Source organism: Strix aluco, chromosome 25 (genome assembly GCF_031877795.1).
Source record: "Strix aluco isolate bStrAlu1 chromosome 25, bStrAlu1.hap1, whole genome shotgun sequence".
NCBI lineage: Eukaryota > Metazoa > Chordata > Aves > Strigiformes > Strigidae > Strix > Strix aluco.
In genome coordinates, this window is record NC_133955.1 from 7,817,423 (window position 1) to 7,837,436 (window position 20,014).

Consider the following 20,014-nt stretch of genomic DNA (forward strand, 5'->3'; position numbering starts at 1 on the left):
CTGGTTTTCCAGAGCAGAGATGGTTGATGCCTCCAGAAATTCAGACTCTTCCTGCACATCATAATCACATTCAGATTGTCTTGGCTCTTGTTTACAAAGGTTAAATACTGAAAGCTGGTTTGTATCAGCATAGAAGATGCCAGTTATTAATTGGTTTCTCCTACAAAAACTTTTTCTGTCTCATCTCTACACTTTTGAAGGTCTTGGCTGTGTCTGTTGGAGAGTACAAACTGCTGCTTTTGCCTGAAAACTGTAGTAATAAGCTTAGTAAAGGAGTAGCAACTTAGTAAAGTGAGCAACTCAAATCCTATTGTAAAATATTTTACATGAGAGCTTGATAAAGCCACCATCATGCTGATTTCATTTGAAACTAATAAACTGCGCACTAGTGCTTTTTCCATGTAGGTCATAGCCAGCAAATCTTAAATTTCCAGTTGTTGCAACTTGTTACAAACTGTTTCTTTGTTGTCTGAATTTCCTTGGAATCAACAAGAATTTGTGAGCTGTCAGCCACTCCAGGAAGGAAAAAAGTAAACAAGGACAAGGGTGGAGCCTTCTGAAGGTTTAAATATTTCTTCCCAATACCATAACCCGGTTCCAAGCATTTTTGTGAAGCTCATTTCGCTATAAATGGGTTGAGTATTGCTGGGAAAACAACTCACAGCAAAAGCGTTCACCAGAAACTCGTCTCTGAAGCTGAAAGAGGCCCCTGTATTCGTCCCCTTCTGGAAGTGGCTGAGTTCAGGACAGATGATTTGCTTCTCCTTGCTAATTTTATTAATAAACTCCAAAGATTAGACCAGGCAAAAAAGTGAAGCAATTGATTAACAGTTGGAATCTGTTGGCGCCCTTTGCAGCGGGCGGGTGAAGGCGGCTGTGGGAGGTGAGAGCCAGGGAGGAGGGAGAACGCGCTGCTGCAGCGCTCTGCAGGGACTCGCCAGCCCCGGGAGCCCCGGGGAGAAGATGATCCTTAAGGATATTATGCCTGTCTTTTAAAAAACCTTTTGTCATTCCCCAGCTTTCTCCCACTTTGCCGAAGCAAGGGATTTGTTGCCGTTTCATTGCTGTACTCTTCTGAAGCCTTTGATCATACACTACCTGAAGGGGAAGGCTGTGTGCTGCAGGCTGAGTTCACAGCTCCCTGATATCTGCACACTGATGTGAGCTCTGTGCTCTCTTGTTCCGTAAGCAGTTGCTTGAGAAACATATTTTAATAAATGAATTTATCAGACTGCAGCCACCAGGAGAGATTATCAGCTTGTCAACCTGCCTAATTTTTGACGCTTGCTTAATGTTTTATCACTTTGATTTTTCAGTTTGTGTTTTTCATTTTCAGATCTTTTATGACCTGGTCAGACAGATAAATAGAAAAACACCAGTGGAAAAGAAGAAGCCTAAAAAGAAATCATGTCTGCTGCTTTAGGCTCCCATCGTGCAGCAGCTCTGAGCCAGGTAAGAGGTGTCTGAATTCCACCCACAGCTCAGGGCCATGAGCTGCTCCCAACAGAGAGAGGACTTGCTCCCCTTCCTTCCACTCCTCTTCCTTCTGTCTGCTCACAAACACAAAACTCTGCATTTGTTGGACGTTTAAAAAAAAAAAGTCAGTTCTACTGACTGACCTGGCAGAGAAATATCTGCTTCTCTTGCTTTCTCCTTTTCTTGGGTTGATGAGTGCAACAGAGCAGGAACTTCCTTTTTACTCTTGCAGGTTCTCTCTCTCTTGTGACACTGCTCTGAGCCACCGTGGCTCAGTTTTGCTCCCTTTTTATCCTCTGCTGAAATTTGGTAGCGTCTATGGAACTTGTGTTATTGGTGCAGCTGCTGTCTCAGCCCTAGGGGTTATGGGGACAATTGCAAATTGGTTTGGGTGGGACGTGGATTTCAGTGGCACAGAAATAAAAAGCTGCCCACCAAAAAAAAAAAACCCAAAACAAAAAAACAGCCCAAGGTTGGACATAGCTATAAATAATCTTCCTGTCTGTCTTGGCAGGGTGCTTGGTGTGCTTACAGCAGTTCTATCACAGTCCTGAATGGAAACAGCATTTCTGTACCTTCGGGTTTTGGACAGAAATATCACCTGGGCTGCCCTGTGGCATGCTAGCACACGGGGGTGCTGCGTGGCGCCGTCCGGAGGCAGACGGCTGCGGGTAGACAGCCCCTGTCGGCACTAGGAAGCGGGGAGCGGTCGGAAAGCGCTCAGGTGGTCGTGGGCAGTGGAGGCAGCACGACACGTCTTGAGGCTGCTGCGGCCTGGCCCTGGGTACGAGCCGGGGAGCAGTGAGCTCACCGCCGTGCTGCGGCCGCGCAGGCTGGCCCTGGCCACCTCTGATGATTTCTGTGACCCGCCAGAAGCTCTGTATTCTTTCTTTAGTTTCACGAATAGGTGCGGTGTAGCTGGCAAAGCAACTCAAGTGCCCTTGTCCTACAGCGTTTAAGACAAACACAACACCTGGCCATAGAAGGATTTTGGGGATGAATTTCTGAAGACAGGCAGTGCTCTGCCTTCTGCCAGATCAGAAGTCCCCGCTGTAGACAGCCAGTTATGTGGCCCGGGTGCGATTGAAGGGATAGTGGAGCTGTGCCGTTAACCTGCCTTCGGATGACTCGTGTAATGACTCTCTTATCCTGAGCTTTGAATGCCAGAAAACAATAGCTTAGGGTTGTGGGGAAACAATGGCGTTAGGAAAAGAAATTGAAGAGTATGTCTCGAGTGGCTTTTCCTGTTCCTCAGGTGATATATCTGAATTTAGCTAGTGTGGCGTCAGCCAGGATGGCTTCTCGGAGACGGGCTTCCCCAGGCGGGGAGGACGCTCGCGGCGGGAGCGCTGGAACGGCAGCAGCTGCTAACGGGGTTCCTGCGCTCAGTCAGTTACTGTGAGACTTCTCATAACGTTGACTTCTACCCGTGCCCCCAGATCTGCTCCAGATGTCAGAATCCTTCAGTGTCTCCCCCGTTCCTTGTCAATCTCTTCCCAATCCATTCCCTGCTCTTAGAGCTGCAACAAGGCTCGGGACAGTTTCAACTCATTAGACTTTAAGAGCATCTCAGAGATATAAAAGATGAAATCCCTCTCCCATACATTTTTTGTCCATTGCCGAATTCCAAATGCAGTTGAAGGCTGCCTGTCTGGTGAAGCAGGTGAGGTGGAAGGGCGCTGTCATTCTCCCGGCAGGAGGACGGGGTGGCAGCCGTCTGTCGCTGCTCTGCCGCAGGCACAATAAACAAGAACTTGTTTCTTAGAGTTGTCGTTTCAAGGTCTCTTTTCTTCCTGTGCCTCCAAACTCGGAGGATGGCAGGAGCAAACCCCAGTACTGGGGGCAGAGAAGCTCCTCCTGCTGAACCACCGCGTGTTTTTACAAGCCTGGGTGCGGGCAGTTGTCTGGGGAAGCTCTCAGGCCTTTGTTTGAGATTGTTCGCTCGTCGGTGGGATGAGAAACATTCCCTCCATCCTCTTTTTTTACTTTTTCTAGATTGCAGGAATGAAGAACTGTTGCCTAAATGGAAAGTGCCAGCATTTCCGACTTCAGAACCTTATGGAAGTTAATAACATATCTGAAGAAGCTTCTCCTGTTTTTATATACTATGAGAAGAATTGAGATATTAAAATGGTTTGCACACAGTCCCTGGAAAAAGAAATTGCTCTATGTATATCTCTTGGAAATTTAAGACAATAGTACTCCTCCTTTGCAATAGCAGTTAAGAGATGTGAAAATAAATATAATTGACTCTAGTGTATGATTATACAAAGGAGCATGGATGCATTTCAAATGTTAGATATTGCTACTATAATTAAAATTTCATATTGACCCTTTTATCATAATTTCTCCCCATCAAGCACTAAAAATGTTCCACCATTATATTTTATAACTATAGGTATATATTGTCTGAAATTTCCCTTTGAACTCACCACAACAAATAACTTTTTGAGTCATTGACTTCATTTTATATTTAAAAGTTACGGAATATCATTATTTTCATTCTGCCATTATATTCTAATTAAAAATGTTTGTGCATAATGCTTTGGAAAAATGGGTCTTTTATAGGAAAAAACTGGGATAACTGATTTCTATGGCTTTAAAAGCAAAAATATATAATATACTAAACCAACTCTAATAATGCTTCTTGTGTTTTACTGTCACAGATTAAATTACAGCTTTTATGAATGATTAAATTTTAGTACATTTTCATTTTGTTTCTGTGTTTTTGTTATGGTTTCCAGGCTTTGGTTTTTATCCATGTTTTGTGAATTCCTCTTCCATTCTGGTAGATCTAGTATTTTGTCATAACAAATACCACCAGTATGTCGTTATGCCGATGCGATGTCTTCACTCACCCTCCTTGTTGGATGTATTTAATCATACCACACACTAAAGTACAGAAGGCTACTTTTAATTACTTTTGTAGATTCTTTTCAATGTTTAAAGATTGTATTCTGCTGAAAATATTTCCTCTGTACAATTATTTTTGTATGTACAAATTTGGTTTAATACTGTAGCCAAGGTCTGGCTTTTCCTGCGATCTTTGGTTCCGCGCGATCACGTACTTTGGGGTGGAATCCCTGCTTTGAGGATGCCAGCCGCCGGGCAGGAGCCCGTGCTGATCTCTCCCCGTCAGCATCGCGACACGAAGCTCTGGAGTTGAAAGTTGCTTCTGTCTAAATGCAGCTTCAGCAAAGCAAACGGCTGCTTTACACGTTTAGACAAAATCTGGCTAACGTTACCTGATCTGCGCAGTCAGCTGGAGGGGCTTTTTGTTTCATTTTGGGTTGGTTTGTTGTTTGTTGGTTTGGTTTTTTTAATACCTGTTGGTTTCATAAAGTTTAAAAGCAGGATATGAAGAGACCCACAGGTGCTCAGCCCTGATCCTCCTGTATATGCAAGTACAAGAACCGCCTTTGGGGCCCAAATCCCATCCTCGGTGCGATGCTGCTGGAATTCCTGCAGTGTTGGGGGACTTGCTCCTGCTTCGCTTCTGAGTAAGTGAGAAGAGAAATGTATCTTCACAGTGGAGAAAACTCAGGACGGAATTTGTCCTGGTTGTTAAAATGGGAAATCTAAATGTAATAGCTGGTGAACAGTTGTTCCTGAACCCATTGTATAGTTTTATTGGAAACCGGGGGGAGAAATTTCTATAAATAAGTTTTTCTAAAACTGTGTTACTGATGCAGCTGTTGAATTATACAGAGATCCCAGTTTCTAAATGCAGCCCAAACAAGACTGGATGAAAATATTTGGATGACGATAATGTGAAAACATCTGCCTACTCACAAGCTACTAGGACAAACGTAGTTACTTAGCTGGTTGTCTTCAACCTACCTATGCGCTTCCTTTTTCAGGAGGAGCAGAAGCATGGTATTTGCAGGTTGGTTATCTTTACTAAATGTAAAAATATTTTAGTAATAAAGTAATTTTAATGTACCTGCTGACTGCTAGACGTCTCTTCTATAAAAACAGAAACCTAACCTGAATTTTCTAGATACAGTGCAGTGTGTAAGTTCATCAAACCTCATTTCATAACTGCGACTGTTGTTGTGTGCCCGCAGAGCCGGGGCTGCGCGGTGCCGGGGCGCTCGTCCTGCCGCTGCTCAACTCGGCGTCTCTGCAGCGGCTCCCAGTCCGGCTGCTCCCGCGGTGTAACTGGTTGGTCTGGTGAAGGCAAGTCCAGCCTCTTCGGTGGCGTTTTTTGTCTGTAGCAGGATCTGCCCGGAGCGGGTCAGGGCCCGATCCCAGAGCGCTGGGCAGAGGTGTGGGTGTCCGAGGGCCCCTCCACGGCGGCTGGAGACGCCTCTGCCCCGTTGACCCCGAGCAAGGTCTGGGGTCGGTGTTGGCTTCCCAGGAGCTGCCAGCTGAGCCCGGGGTGCTCTGGGTTGCAAAGTGAGTAGGAAACTTGGTGTAAGGGATGGAGGAAGAGGTCGAAGCGGGGTGGAAGCGCTTCCCGAGCCTGTTGGCTTTGCCACTAGATGGTGGTGTCGGAAAATCTGAGGGGCCGGTGAAGGCGCTGGGTGACGTTACGGCGGTGGAGCTGCCGGTGGGGTGAAGCCCCGGTACCGGCCCCTGCCCTGGCGGGAGGACGCTCTCGTCCCAGGACAGCTCGGTGCCCTTCCCTTTGTGCCTCACACAATGAATTTGTTTTCTCACTGGATTAAAAAATATCTTATCTAATGGATTTTAGCACAATAGCCCGAATTCTGCCCTTGGGTACACTTCAGCAGATGCTACGTAGTTTTATGCCCAAACAGAACGTGTCCTAAAGCACCAGGGGTTTAATGTTTCACCGGGTTAAAAATGAGTTTACTGAAGAATGTCCTAAAGAAAGCTTAAATTAAAAACCTTCCAGAAGTAGCCAGTCGCATGCTTCTGCTTTTGTCCAGCATCCAACCAAGCAAAATAACATTTTGCTCCGAGGAAAGGAGCACATTTAAAATTTCAATGGAGCTCTGCAGTCCCCAGAGTCATCCAGCTCCTGTTTGTGTTGATTTGAGCTGTGCACAAATTCAGCCAAAGTGATTCACTGCTGTCTGGAAAAATACACCATTCTTAAACTTCTCAGCCTGTATTTATCTATTTTCAGTGTTATCTAAAGGTTATTTTAAATCAGGTTTTCCTATCGAGTGTGGGTTGGATCAGGGGGTAACAGCCTGGTAATGCCCTGCCTTGCTGGAGAGTTGTAATTGCAAGTTTTAATTTTGATCCAAACACACAAGCGAAGCTGGAGCCGTGGAAGAAAACGTTTCATCTTCAGAGCGCGCCGTGACGCCGGGGCAGGTGCGTTTGCTCGTGGCCTCCAAGACATTCGATGACACAGTAGCTGTGTGAGGCCTCGCACCCAGCACTGACACGAGCAACTTCAGAAATGTTGAGTTCAGAGTCAGCTGAAACTAATGAAGGTTTTATTTATTTTGCCAGGACTAGGCCCTGCAGAAGCAAAACTGGATTTTGCAGTGGACAAGGTGCCATTCGGTGGGTGGCTGGGCTGGGCCACCCTCCCGCTGGGCCTGGGAGCTGGCACCGGTTTCCTCTGGCCATTGAGTGCTGCCGTGGCGCAGCGGCTCTCTGACCTTCCTGGAAGGAAAACCCCGAATTCAGAGATGAGCCCTGTGCAGGAGCGGGAAGAGGAGCCGCTCTGGAAGGTCCCCAGCAGCATCACAAAGCTGAAACATGAAAAAGAAAAAGCCCAGCAGTGGAAACAGCGCTCGGCTGAGCTCGGTGCCCACGGGTGTCCTGGAGTTTTGACCTGGGCCCGTTCCCAGTGAAGGTGTTCAGCGGCCAATGGCCCGTGTGGCCTTTTGTGATGGTTTCACCCACCACTCACCTGGAGAACCAGTTGCCCTTGCACGAGGGTGGCTGCTGTGAGCAGGGACAGGAGCTGCTCCTGCCTGCTCCTGCCTGCGCCTCAGGGGGTTCCTGGTCTGCCTGGGTCACGCAGGAGTCCCCTGCCCATGGTCGGAGCTGGGGACGGGCAGGTTTGGCCAGTGAGTGCCCTGAGCTCCCCGCCTGGGCCAGCTCAGTGCAGAGCCCCAAGCCAGCTCTAGAAACAGGCTAATTAGAGTCTCTGCCAGGGCTAATTAGCCATGCTGCAAGCTCACAGTAGCCCTGGCACAGCGCTGTGCTAATGCAGCTGCTCCTGGCTGAGGCCGGGCTTTAGCTCAGTTACTTGCTAATCCCGCTGTTGGGAAACAGTGTTTTTGTATTATCTTGGGACTGAAACAAGCCTTTTCCTCCTCACTTCGCAGAGACGCTGCACACAAGTCAGCTCGGCTCATTCCTCGTGTCTGTCGGCAGCAGGTCGAGGCCAGAGCAGTGAGTGACGCCCCGTTACCCACCTTGTCCCTCACGTCCCGAGGGATGCGCTTCGGAGGGAGCAGCAGCAGAGGAAGATTAAATCATTTGTCAGAGATTTTGGACAAGGCAGTGACAGAGCTGGAACTGCAGCCCGGGCTGGAGTCTGAGGTGCCCGTTGGGCCGGCCTGGCCCTGCCAGCTCTTGACTAAATCCCGATGGCACCGTGCCCCTTCGGGACGGGATTGCTCAGATGAGACATTTCCTCCCGGGTGCTGGCTCTGGCACCGCAGCCCCAGGCAGAAGCCTGACTTCAAACACCCACGATTGCGTTTTCTTTGGGTGGTACCAGTGTTTAAGGCCAAAGCCAGCCCCCTCCCTGGCACGGAGGAGGTTCGGGGTGAATAAGGAGCCCGTTGTGCTGCAGGGGGGAGGATGCTCTGCGCTGTGTCCCGCGGGGAGACGGCCGTGGCATGTGGGCCGGGCGGCAGCCGCAGGACACGCACAGCCGGCAGCTGCTCCCCGCTGCCCAGCGTCAGGCAACAAAGGACAAATTCATGGGGCCCGGAGTGGCTCTGGGGGCTGAGCACAGTGGCCCATTATGGAGTTGGGGGAGGCAGGGCCGGGCAGCCTCTCGCCTCCGGCAGCGGGGTGACCACCTTGTGCTGCACGGGGCCGCCTTTGCTCGCAGGATGCTGCCGGAGGCTCCCGGGCTTCACTTCCCTGGAGCGCTGCTTTGCGGCCGAGAAACCTGAGAAAGCCCTGGGTGTCCCTCAGGACGACCCCATGGAGAGCAACAGCCACCACGAGCGGAGCTCCTCAGCGAAGTGGAAGTTAATAATTTTGCCTCTTTTTCCCTGCAAGTGTTTTGAATATAAATCAGATTTCTGGCAACCCATTTTGAGCGAATGATGGCAGAGCTGAGTGAAAGCTGAGTATTGCAGCTCTGCTGCCCTTTCCTACCCCAAATCATTGGCTGAACTGACTTTGGCTACGTTACACCTTTACTCAACCTTCCCCATGCTCAGAGTGTGGCTCTAACGCTTTGAGGGTCACAGCCACCCAGCATCCTACGACCATTTTTCATTTTCATTTAGCTTTGGAAATAAGCAGTGTCAAGCTGCTATGTCAGTGTGGCTTAAATTCACAGGAGAACTTATTTGATTTGAAGCAGTTATTAAATATGACTGCACAGGAGCCCCTGCGGGCTAATCCCTTATGATAAATGATGTTTGAAATGAGGGAGACCTGATACTGGCCGTCTCACTCTTTGGTCACAGTTAATCTGCAGGAACAGGGAAAGGCACGGCGCAGTCACGGGGGTGCGGAGCAAAGGGCAGAGGCTGGACTTGACAAACCCGCAGTTAAACCTGCGACTCGATCGGCCCAGAGTGTTACAGCAAAGACAAACTGAACTGGAGCATCTTTCTGTAACGCAGCAAAGCCAACACTGTGGGTTTCTCTCCAGTAACGTGCACCTTGGTGAACTGATTCTCAACATTGTCTAGGGCAGAAGTACCAGAAATCTGGGAAGAAACCCAAATGGCAAACAGAAGCCTCTTGTTTTCTGAAATCCCACTAGAAAAGTACATGAATTTCAGTGAAAACAAGAGGAAGCATCCATTTTCTGCAGGACTCTAGCACAGGGAGACACTAATTTGTCCTGTGAGTGCATCACAGGCTCTAACTGAGCGAACAGTGACACTTTTTACTGGCCTTGGAGTGAAGTTTTCTGATCTAAATGTATTGATTTGTTTCTGACATGAAAATCCATTAAGGCCCCTGGTGCAGGAGGAGGATAAACGCGCCCGGCAGCCCCCACGGCAGCTCCGCTCTGGGGCTGGGACTTGTGCCCAGACCAAGCCCAGCGGGCAGGAACGGGGCACCTCGGGGACAGTGAATGTCTGGTCTTGTCAGCGGTTGGGACTCACACGGTTAACTCTTTCAGTGCCCTCTCTCAGCTGAAAAGACTATCCCAAAAGAGGTTTTCTCCAAGAAACTCACTTAAAGGGTTTCTTCATTACCAGTAAACTTCCGGAGCTCTTCTGCCATGCCCCTCCCCCCCCCCCCCCCCAAGATATTAGAAGAACTGAGCATCCTCAGGAGCTGGAGTCAAGCTAAAGGAGTCCTCTAACAAGGGACTTGGCTCTCTCAAAACCCCCAGAAGCAAAGCTGTGACTGCTCTCCCCTTACAGCTGCTGCTCCTGCCTTGGCAGGTCACTCCTGCAGCTGCTGAGGGAGGGGGGAGCCTGGGGAGCCTCTGCCCGGAGGTGCTGGCTTCAACCCTGTCCCGAGCCGGGATTCACGTGTCGGGGTGAGAGCGGAGCAGAAAGCGAGGGAGCTGCTTTTGTGGTTGGTATTTGGTGCTGCTCAGGCTCTGCGTGTTGGAGCCAGGCTGCAGTTTTGGTGTGTTAAAAGTTGCTGTATAACTGTGCCACAGCTGGGTTGTCCTGCTGCGGATTTCACACCAGTTTTTGCAGGAGCAAGACCCGGATTTGCTGCACTCCTGAGCTCAGGGTGTTCCCTTTTATTCCATACATGATGCAGAGTCTGATTAGCAGCTGACAGGCAGATTTTGGCCCTCTCCTTCTGAAGCAATCAGTGTTTAGGGCTTGACCGAGAAGGATTTGGTGAGATAAGCTTCCCAGAGTGGGGCCAGGACTGAAGTAATAATTGAATAAGTGTGAGGTGGTGAATGAGACACATAACCATGAGTCAGAGCAGCTGGAGGCAAAGCTGCTGCCCTCGGCAAGGAAGGAAAAGACTCCTCGGTGTCTCCCCTGCTGCCCGCCAGCGGTGGGACTGGGCTCTTCGAGCTGCCAGCAGTAGATTTTCTAGGGGCGAGGCTGGGGAGGGTCTTTGCTGGGGTGCATGGCACCCCGAGTCCCACTGCCACCTTCTCCAGGAGCTCGGTCACAGGGCTGGTACCTGCCCCTCTCGCGTGGCCGCCGGCGTTGGGGCGGCTCAGCCTGTGCCAGGGGGGCTGGGGTGCAGCCGGGCCAGAGCCGCCTGTGCTCAGTCCCACGAGGGAGGTGCCAAGTCCTTCACGTGCCGGACGTTCCCCGACGCTGGAAGTCGTGTGTCTTCCCCGGAAAACGTGAATTTAGTTGCTGCTGTATCGTGCGAGTTGTATGTTCCTAATAGGATTGGGGGGGGGGCTGTTGCTGTCTCACTTCATGTCTGTTGGATTTCCCACTTCCTTTAATTTTTTATCAATTTGTTTGGTCGCTGCTCTCAGTCGAGGCAGCTCCATGGGAAGCAGAAGAAATCAAGTGTTTATTTTTAGAAACTGCAAAAAGAGTTCAACCCAAGGCAAATACAATTATTTCAGGTTGCACTTCTGAGAAGCAAAGATCTATTTCGAAAGAGCAAATGCCCTAAAAACCAGTGCCACGAAGCCACTGGGCAGTGAGAGCATCACTTAACCCTTTGAGGAGCACATTGAATTCCGGGGGCGGGGAGAGGTGGTGGACACCCCACTGCTGCCCACAGCCTCACCCACCCCCTTGCTCGGGGGAGCCGAGCGGTTGCTGCTGCTGCTGGCAGAGCCCCTCCACCTCTTTCAGCCTGCCAGCCTGCCTCTGTCCTCTGGGGTATTTTTCTGCTTGAAGAGGCCTCCCAGATGCTATTCCTGGACCAGTTTTAGGGCATTCGTTGCCCAGAGCTTCTGCTGGCTTGTTTCTGGAGACCTCGTGGCTGGGGCAGAGGAGAAGGGGTGGGAGAGACTCCTCGGTTGAAAGCTTTCACTCTATAATTAAGCTGAACAAGAGACTCTGAGCTAAATCTCTGTTTCTCTTGCTCTGCCTGAGCAAACACAAAGAGGAGAAAAGGACTGAGCCAGACAATTAAAACAAGCAATAAAATTGCACAGAGAGGTCCGTGGAATGATTTTTCCTTGACATGCTCGCTCCCAACAAGTGCCACATGCCCTGTGTATAAATAGCAGCTGCCCAGACTTGCTTAATCATCCCATTGTTGCTTTATAATATTAATTAAACATTCCTCTGGGATTGTTCGCATTCTAATTAAGTCAGGAACTTACAAAAGACAGTGAAGAAACCAAACAAGTGTATGCTGGGGGATGCACAACCCCGATTTTGCTAAACTGTGTGCAACTGGATTTAAAAAAAAAAAATTAAAATTGCAGGAGGACTGTGGCTAAAAGCATTTTTAACAGTCAACAATGATGGGGACTGTTTGATTAACGGACCCCGGGGATCAAGAGCGGCTCTTTGCCCCAGGAGGGTTTGGAGGCAGAGCTGTGGGCAGCGAGCGGCTGCCTGGGCGTGCGGGAGGGGACGAGCGTGTGTCCCCCCCCCCCGTCAGCGAGACACGAGCGAATCGTCCCTGGCAGAAACCCACCGATATCAAAGGGCCAATTAATCCGCAGCTGCTCTGCAAGGGGGGACGGGGACGGCGGGAGACGAGGAGCTTCTGGAATCCCATTGAGCCGCCCCATGCGGGCGGCAGCTGGGGGCTGGGGCTGCGGCATCGCCACCCCCCACTGCAAGGGGAATCCTGAAAATCCCAGGGGCCGAGGGGGCTGTGGGGGCGCAGGGACGGCCGTCCAGAAACGGATCTGCATCGACACCCATGTGTGATCATATTTTATTGCAGTCTGATAATATTTTACTGCAGTGCGATCCCGGCTTTGCTGGTGCCTCCAGCGCGGGTGGAGAAACCGGCCGGAGCCTCGGCCCTGCCGGAGAAATCGTCCCCAAGGGAAGGACCCACCACGGTCACGGTCCCCCTGCCCACCTGCTGGGCTGGGGCTCGTCCTCCCCATCTTCTCCTTTCATGTAGTGAGGAAGACTTGAGTGCATTGTTCCCAACTCAGACTCATGCACCCTGCAGGGACGTACTGTGAATTACTTCCCAAATTATGTGAGTAATTAAAATCAATGAGAGGGTATCCTGTTAAATAAGGTAATTAGATGAGCGTAGGGAGCAAGATGAGTGCAATAGTGTTTTTGTTCTCCTGCCTGGAGACAGCTTTTAACTCCTTCCCTCTTGTCTCTTCCCGGGAAAGGCAGGGAAGGTCCTTGGTGCGCCCACGGCCGCTCTTGCTAACGCTGAGGCTTCTCCAGGATCTGCAGAGCCTCTGCCTCCTTCCTGCAGTGTGCCTCCAGACACAGGATTTTCTTTCCCCTCAGTCTCCGTCCCTGTGTTAGGTGGGAGACACGGGCAGTGCTGCAACTTGAAGCCCATGAACATCTGAAACTCAGAAGATAGAATCGACTATCCACTTTGGTTTAAGACCATCGTAAAGGAAAATACATCTCACGCAGTGCTGCACTCCAGCAGCCGAATGGCAAACAGAGGGCCCCACGGGGTGGAAATGAGGATTAATCTTGATGTGCGTGATGAGTTGTCTGAGCCTTTTCCCCTCAAACCCGCACGGTAACACTCCCGGGGTCAGTCTCCTGCTCTGCAAACCAAGATGTGGGGCCGGGGAGGCCGAGCGGCAGCACGAGCTCAGGATCAGCCTGAGCCGACGGTCTCCATACGCAGACATGGCCATTTACACAGGCACTGTAGGTCTAACGTGTTGTCTTAATTCCAGAGGAAACTAAATGGCTCAGGAACCCAAGTGCTAAGAGGCATTTTTGCTCTATTTCTGCCTGTTTCAAGGCAGGGACTGAAGCCTCAGTCCATTAAGGGATACACGGGGATGGATCTTTCTTTCTGCATGGAGTGCTGTGAACTCCAAGGGGGTTCTGGTAAGGGTAAAGGCATCTGGCCAGATGGCTCTCATTGCAGGGCTGGGATCTAAATAATTAATTTATAGTATCATGTTCATGACTTTGCTGTCTCCCAAAGGAAGCACTGAAAAGTCCTTAACTTGGTGCTTATTTTTTCCAGCTGTGATGTACAGAGAAATGCGGGCCTATGCATTCCCTTTTATTTTAAACTTGTTTGTGATTTTCCAAGGTAGTGAATTGTTGCAAAGATGTGTCACATCCAATTACACTTGTCACATTAAATCATATTATGGCCAAAACCCTGAACCCCTGCTGGGAACATAATCCCCTCCGGTAGGGATACGGGGAAATTTACCTTTGACGTGCTGCGGGAGTGACAGGCTGCTCTAGAAGAGATTTAAATGCGCAGAGGAAGGGCACGAGCACGCCCTCGCCGCGCCTCCCTCCTGCCCGGGTGGGGTGTCCGTCCCGTCCCGGCGTCACCCACACGGAGGTGGGAACCGGCCCCAGCACGTGTCCCCGCAGCCAGGCAGGGTTGCACCCCTGTTCCGAAGCAGAGGAAGAGGAGGTAGGAGGACTCACCCGCTGGGCTTCGTAAGAAGCTGCAGGTTTTGCTGTTTTACAGGCAGGGTCAGAGTGTCTTGTCCTGTCCATCTGGAGAGTGATTTAGAGGTCCTATAAAACCTCTGCAGACGGACTTCTGCTCGACTTCTCCTTACAACACATCTCATCTCCAGTGAATTTCCCAAGACTGTAGCTGCAAGTAGAGTGTTTGTTCCCATTTATCTTAGGAGACACCTTAAAAAGGCAAATCACATACACATTCTGTGAAGATACTCTTGCTAACGGCATCGCTAACATCAGTGACGTGTTTGAAAACCAGGTGAGCAATAAATAAAAAGATTCCCCTCTCAAATTCTTTTAAATCCAGGGAACGAGATCTCTCCTTTTTACAAGCAGAGCTCAATTCAGGGGACAGGAAACTCAGGACAAAGCCGACCATGAATCGTTTCCCCACAATTAGCATGAGCGCATGCAGATCAGGCAGCTGCACGCATAAATGCCTGGCTGGCTGCCTTTGGGTGCAAACTCGCAGTAATTGGTCTGGAACGGAAGGAGCAGATGAGGAGCGGGAAAGCCCGAGCAGGTAACTCGGGAGAGCTGCAGCCGAGCGGCCCCAGAACGGGACCAAATGCGAGCACCATCCTCAGAGCCGGGCAGGGTTACACCATCACAGCCCCGAGGCCGGGGACACGCTGGGCTCTGTGGGGACGTTGGTGGCGGTGGCTCCCGGGAGCCCTCGCAGGGGTGAGGGATGGGCCAGGCCCCCCAGGTCCCCAGGACACTTCTCCTGGCTGCCTCGGCCGTCGGCGCTGGCTGGCAGGAGGGCTGTTGGGCTGGACGTGGTTAGCAGTCACCGGGCACAGGGCCGTGCTCAGGAAGCCCCGTTACACCTCTGCCTGCCACGGCCTCTGCCCGCGCTGCTGCCCAGACGCCGAGTTAACTGGGGCCTCCCGTGGTGCCGCCCTTCAGCAGGGACCTGGTGCTGCAATGCCTTCGGCTGGGCCAGAGGGGAAAGATGTTTCGCAAGGCTCCTGCTCTCTGGAGACACCCCTCAGTCCTCCGAGGAACTCTTTCAGCCCTAGAAGATTGTTACAGATGACAGAGGACAGAAAATACAATGTGGAGGTCTGGAGTGACCCTTCAGTTATCCCGACTAGGCAAAGGGAGGGTGCTGCTAGCACATGCATTTCAGAATAAAGCAACTGCTTCGTCGGGCAACGGGTATCTCAGTCCCAGAGTCTCCTCCCGGAGCTCCCCTCCGCTTGCGGAGCCTCCGGAGGCGACAGCCCTCTGTCCCCACCAGCCTTCAGCCGGGCTCTGCCTCCGCAGCGGCTGTCGCCGGCAGAGCAAAGGGACTAATTAAACCTGACAGAATGTCACGTTCGTTATCTCTAGGTTGGAAATGTCACATCACTAACTCGGGCCCGACAGGGTGAATGCAGCGAAGCCCTCAGGGAAGGTCCGGGCTGAGTTGCGGCTCAGTCTGTTAATGAGGGAGCGGATCTCCCCGCTTGCTGCCTGAGCGGAGGGTCCTGCGCAGCCCCCGCAGTGCGGCGGTGCCGGAGCCAGCGCAGAAACCTCGTGGCAAAGGGCGTGAGGCACTGCTGGGCCACGAGCCCCCGGCTCTGCTCTCTGCCTGCCCGGGGACCCTGTGCCAGCCCGCGGGAGCAGGCGGCAGCCGGCGAGCAAGGTCAGCCCGAAGCTGCTCTGCCTCCGCCGCTCCACCAAGGCTGTGGCCGCATCCAGCCCCTTCTCCTGGTGCTGGAGGAGGGGTCCGGGTGGTGCAAAGGACAGTGAGTGTGAGCAGGGACCCCTCAACCTCCTCTCTGGATCCCGGAGCTTGTGTCCTGCCGGCCCTGGAGGGATTTAAACGTGCATTTAGAGCATGTTGGAAAGTGGTTTCCGAGTTGACCTCCAGCCTGCCCAAGGTGAGGACCGACACAGGATCAGGCGTTTCTTCTTTCCGATATTGATTTTCCCCCTTTTGCTTTCCTGCTCAGCGAAAGCCAGGAAATCTGAGCCAGCACAGGGCTCCACTCAGCGCCATTAGTGCAGGAAACGCTCCTGAAAAACGTGCAGATGAGAAGTTGCTGGAGAGGGCGAGTGCCCGGCCAGGCCCGACCCCCCCGGCTGCAGGAGGGCAGCGAGGAGGGTGAGGAACTCGGCCCCAACGGTGGGGCTGGGCCTGGGCGACAGCCCTGGCTGGCCAGGGCAGAGCCGAGCTGGGGGGACGGGGCTCCCCCAGCGCTGCCACCACCCAGCCTCTGCCCAGGCAAATTGCTACAGAAAACTGGTTTTTATTTATAACCAGCACACGAGCCTGCCTGCCAGCTGGAAGGGGGTAGGATGTCTTGATTAGAAATGCCACGTGGATACAAATGAACTTGAACAAAAGGAAAGAGAAATAAAACACGGCCTCTTTCTGCAGAGAGGGATGCTAAAGAGGCGCGGTCCGTGTCTTAGAAATGCTGCTTAAAGGAGCAGAAGAGATTCTGCTGCTGATTAGCAATCCGACGGAGGTGATTGGGAATGTGCTGGAGTGAATCAAACAGTGCTGGGCTTCGAATAAAGTGGATCGGAGTTCAGCAAGGATGTGGCAATTGGTTTCTTTCCTGCTGGACTCAGTACGAGGGGAATTGAGGGGGAGTTGTTCCATTTGCTCAGTCTCAGAAAGCCTGTCAGGTTGGTTGGGCGCGATGGTTAATGGGGACGGAGGGAGTGGTGTTAGGGCAGGCGAGTGCTGGCCCTGGGGAGGCTTCAGCAGCAGCACAAGCTTGCAGGGACCCTCGGCCTCGGCAGGTGAACAGTAAATATAACCATGTCACTGGAAGGGGAGACACGGTGGGCAGCAGCCAGCCTCTATTTTCTTTTCCTCTTGCCCAGCATTAGCCTAAGAAGCCCCATCCCATTGTCAGAAGAATAAGCTGTGAAATGGTTTTGAAAAATAAAGGCTTTTTAATTACAGGCACATTTGTGAGCCTTCTGGAGACCATCTGGCTGGGGGAGCGGGGTGTTAGCGTCGGCGCTGGCGGGGCCGGGAGAGCCCGGGCGGGCAGTGAGGAGCCGCTCCTGGAGAAGAGCTTTATTAACCTCAAGAGCCAAATCCTCTCTACGTTGAGCCGTACGGGCCGGATCCAGCGCTCACCCATTTCCATGGACGCGGCGCTGCCCGACGTGGGCTGTGGAAGGGGCCGGGCTGTGCCGCTCATCCAGCCCTGGGCCGAGCCACCCCCCGCTGAAGGGGAACCCTGGAAGCCCCAGCAGCCCCCAACCCCTCCCTCCTCCGCCCTGCCCCTGCCCTCCCGCGCCAGGGGGAGGTTTCCAGCGTTCAGCACAGGCAGAGCTGGCACCCAGCGACAACCCCCTCCCCTCGGCAGCAGACACCGGGTGTGAGCGACGGCAGCTCCCCTCGTGCCGCTTTATTAATCCCTGGTGTTGGAACTGGATGTTATTGGCGTTAAATTAACGCCGGCGCATTCGATCCCGTCTGGGCGTCGCACACCCCATGGACAGGGATTTCTGGTACTGCCCAAGCTTCGTCTGCCGTTGCTGCCTTCCACGGGGCAAGTTCATGGGGGAACATGTTTCTATAATTATCGTCCTGTGTTTGGGATTAACCACCCCTATCAAAGATGCAGAACACAGCCAGGGCCTCATTAAAGACTGTCATTGTGCTAATTAGGTAGGTTTCATACTTAATAACGGGGAGCTATTTCATGGCAGTTTCATGAAAAAAAGAGGAGAAAAAGCCATTATAATTTCAGGAAAAGTCCCTGGAGAAGTGAAATGGTAATTCACAAATCCTACCCTGATTTATTAGCAGATCTTGCTCTGGAGACTAAATTAGGTAGGAGGTCTGGCTTGGCTGATATTCTTTATTATTTGAATGCCTCTTAAAGAATATTTATTAAATATTTTCTTCCTGTTAAGAACTTTGAGATCCAGCTACATTTATTTGCAATTTTCAAGTAGCTGTTTGAAGCCTGGGTCACACTGGATTTGTCACTGCAAACACCCTGGAAAATCCTATTTCAATGCAAAACATCCTTTGAAGATACACTTAAGAGGCAGAGAGAACATAAATACACTTGAAACTATGTTGGGCATTTGGTCAGCTGCCTGTGCAGAGTGCCCTGGCAGGGATCTGTTCCTTCAGAAAAAGAAGATATTAAGCAAACGCCACCACCTCTGTCCTCAGGCTGGCGTTCATCCTTTGTGGCCCCCAAAGCTGAGCACTCGACTCGCTGGCAATCGCCAGGAGAAGCGGAGGGAGGAGCAGTGGGTGCCGGGGGGTGCAGGGCCCCTGCACAGGCTCTGACTCCACCACCGCCGGCTCCGGTGCCGCTCACGGGGATCCTGGTGGGACGGGCACAGACTCAGCAGTGCTGGCTGCAGCAGGGGCAAGTATTTTGGGAAGGGAACACGTGGGGGGCAGCTGGGGCCAAGAACTGCCCTTTCCATGTGAAACTAGAAACAATAGTATTTCCTCCGAGCAGGGACAGAAAAGGCTGGGTTGAGCAGCTGATCTCTGAGCAGCTCCCACGTGCATGGGCAGGACGACCCAGTGCTGCCCCGTGGGCCTGGGCAGCTGCCGGGAGCACGCGGGGCCAGAAGCGCTTGTTCTCAAGAGAAACTTCCCATCAGCTCCTCGCGTGAGCCCGTCGACGGGGGGAGCGGCACCGCGACAGCTGCCGGCGTGGGGGATCCAGCATTGGCGAGGGACCACGGGTGCTGCAAAGTCAGTTTGAGTTCACAGAGCCCTGGGTTGCGCAGCCTCTGCAGGTGGGGGCTGGACCAGGCTGGCAAATCCCCGAGAACAGCTTTTCCCACGGACTAGGTTCCCAATGTGCATTTGAGGCTCCATGTCCCCCCCGTGTCCTGCATAAGCACATCCTGTTTCCTGGATAATACACCCCGGGGGGGGGGTAGCAGAAATGTACTCTTCATCTCTTGGCCAAAGTGTCTCTGTGTCCCTGCCCTGCTGAGCTCAGCCTGGGCCCTCACCTGCTGCCCACCACCCTCCCCACAGCTGAGGGCAATCTCTGTGACAAGCTTCAAAAGCCCCTGCTGTGGGCACTCAGCTCCCTAAAGCCTCTCCCCACCCAGCGTGGGGCTCCTCTCTCCGTGGGGCTCAGTCTCCAGTGCCAGGCAGGTCCAGCCGGGACATGCCCCTGGGGATGGGGGGTGCCATGGGGTGATGCCACGGGGCTGGGTGGCTGCTGGGTCCCCTGGGTTGTGCCTGGGCAGGAGGGAAGCCCCGGGGTGAGGCCACACTCTGCAGGGACCCAGGTTGGTGCAGGAAAAGCTGTTGCTCTCTTTGGTGCTGCTGCTTATAGAAAACTCCTTCTCCTCTTTGCTGACCTTCTGGGCAGGATGGTGGGAGCTGGGAGGGTGTATTTGTGACAAACAGGATGAAGTACTGATAAAAGAGGAGGAAAACAAAATGCTTTAGAAACAGCCTTTTGGCATTCAGAGAAATGAAGCAGCAGGGAAAACAACTAGACCTAAAGCCTGTGAGGAGGGAAAACAAAGCTTGCTTGCAACTCGGGCTCCTGCAAAAGTGCTGAGCGCAGCTTTCAGATGCTGACCCACTCCTCTCCTTGTATGGGCAGAAACGGGGCTTGTCTTGTGCCTATATTTAATTTGCTAGGGGAAAAAAAAAAAATTCTCCCTCCATGCCTCTGCTCCACTGGCCTCTCTGTCTTGGGAAGTTACAACAGGAATAGAATTGCATGTTTAAAAAAAATAATACTACTGCTCGCACATAAGCCCTTCCTGAACTTGGAGTGAGCGGAACAGGTTTTTGCAACATAACACTGCTGCGTGCACGAAGCATGTGGGGGCTTGTGGAACTGGGGGGCTGCAGTGCCACTGATGGGCTCCACATTCTTGAGATTGTGGCTCCCAGAGCTGCCAGGGACTCGCCTCGGTCATGTTTAACGCCTGGAGACAGCAAGGACAGGCCCCAT

General features: G+C 52.1%; 1 protein-coding gene across 9 annotated transcripts in view; it reads left to right on the forward strand.

The window, feature by feature from the left end:
* RAP1A (RAP1A, member of RAS oncogene family) overlaps nt 1-5,418 on the forward strand; it is a 42,130-nt gene extending 36,712 nt beyond the window's left edge. For all 9 annotated transcript variants that reach the window (XM_074850587.1, XM_074850581.1, XM_074850584.1 and 6 more), the window contains 2 exons: nt 1,337-1,452; nt 3,472-5,418. In XM_074850587.1, the coding sequence (XP_074706688.1) occupies nt 1,337-1,423 (87 nt within the window). In that variant the 3' untranslated portion in view covers nt 1,424-1,452; nt 3,472-5,418. The remainder of the gene's footprint in view (nt 1-1,336; nt 1,453-3,471) is intronic.
* Nucleotides 5,419-20,014: the final 14,596 nt, after the last annotated feature.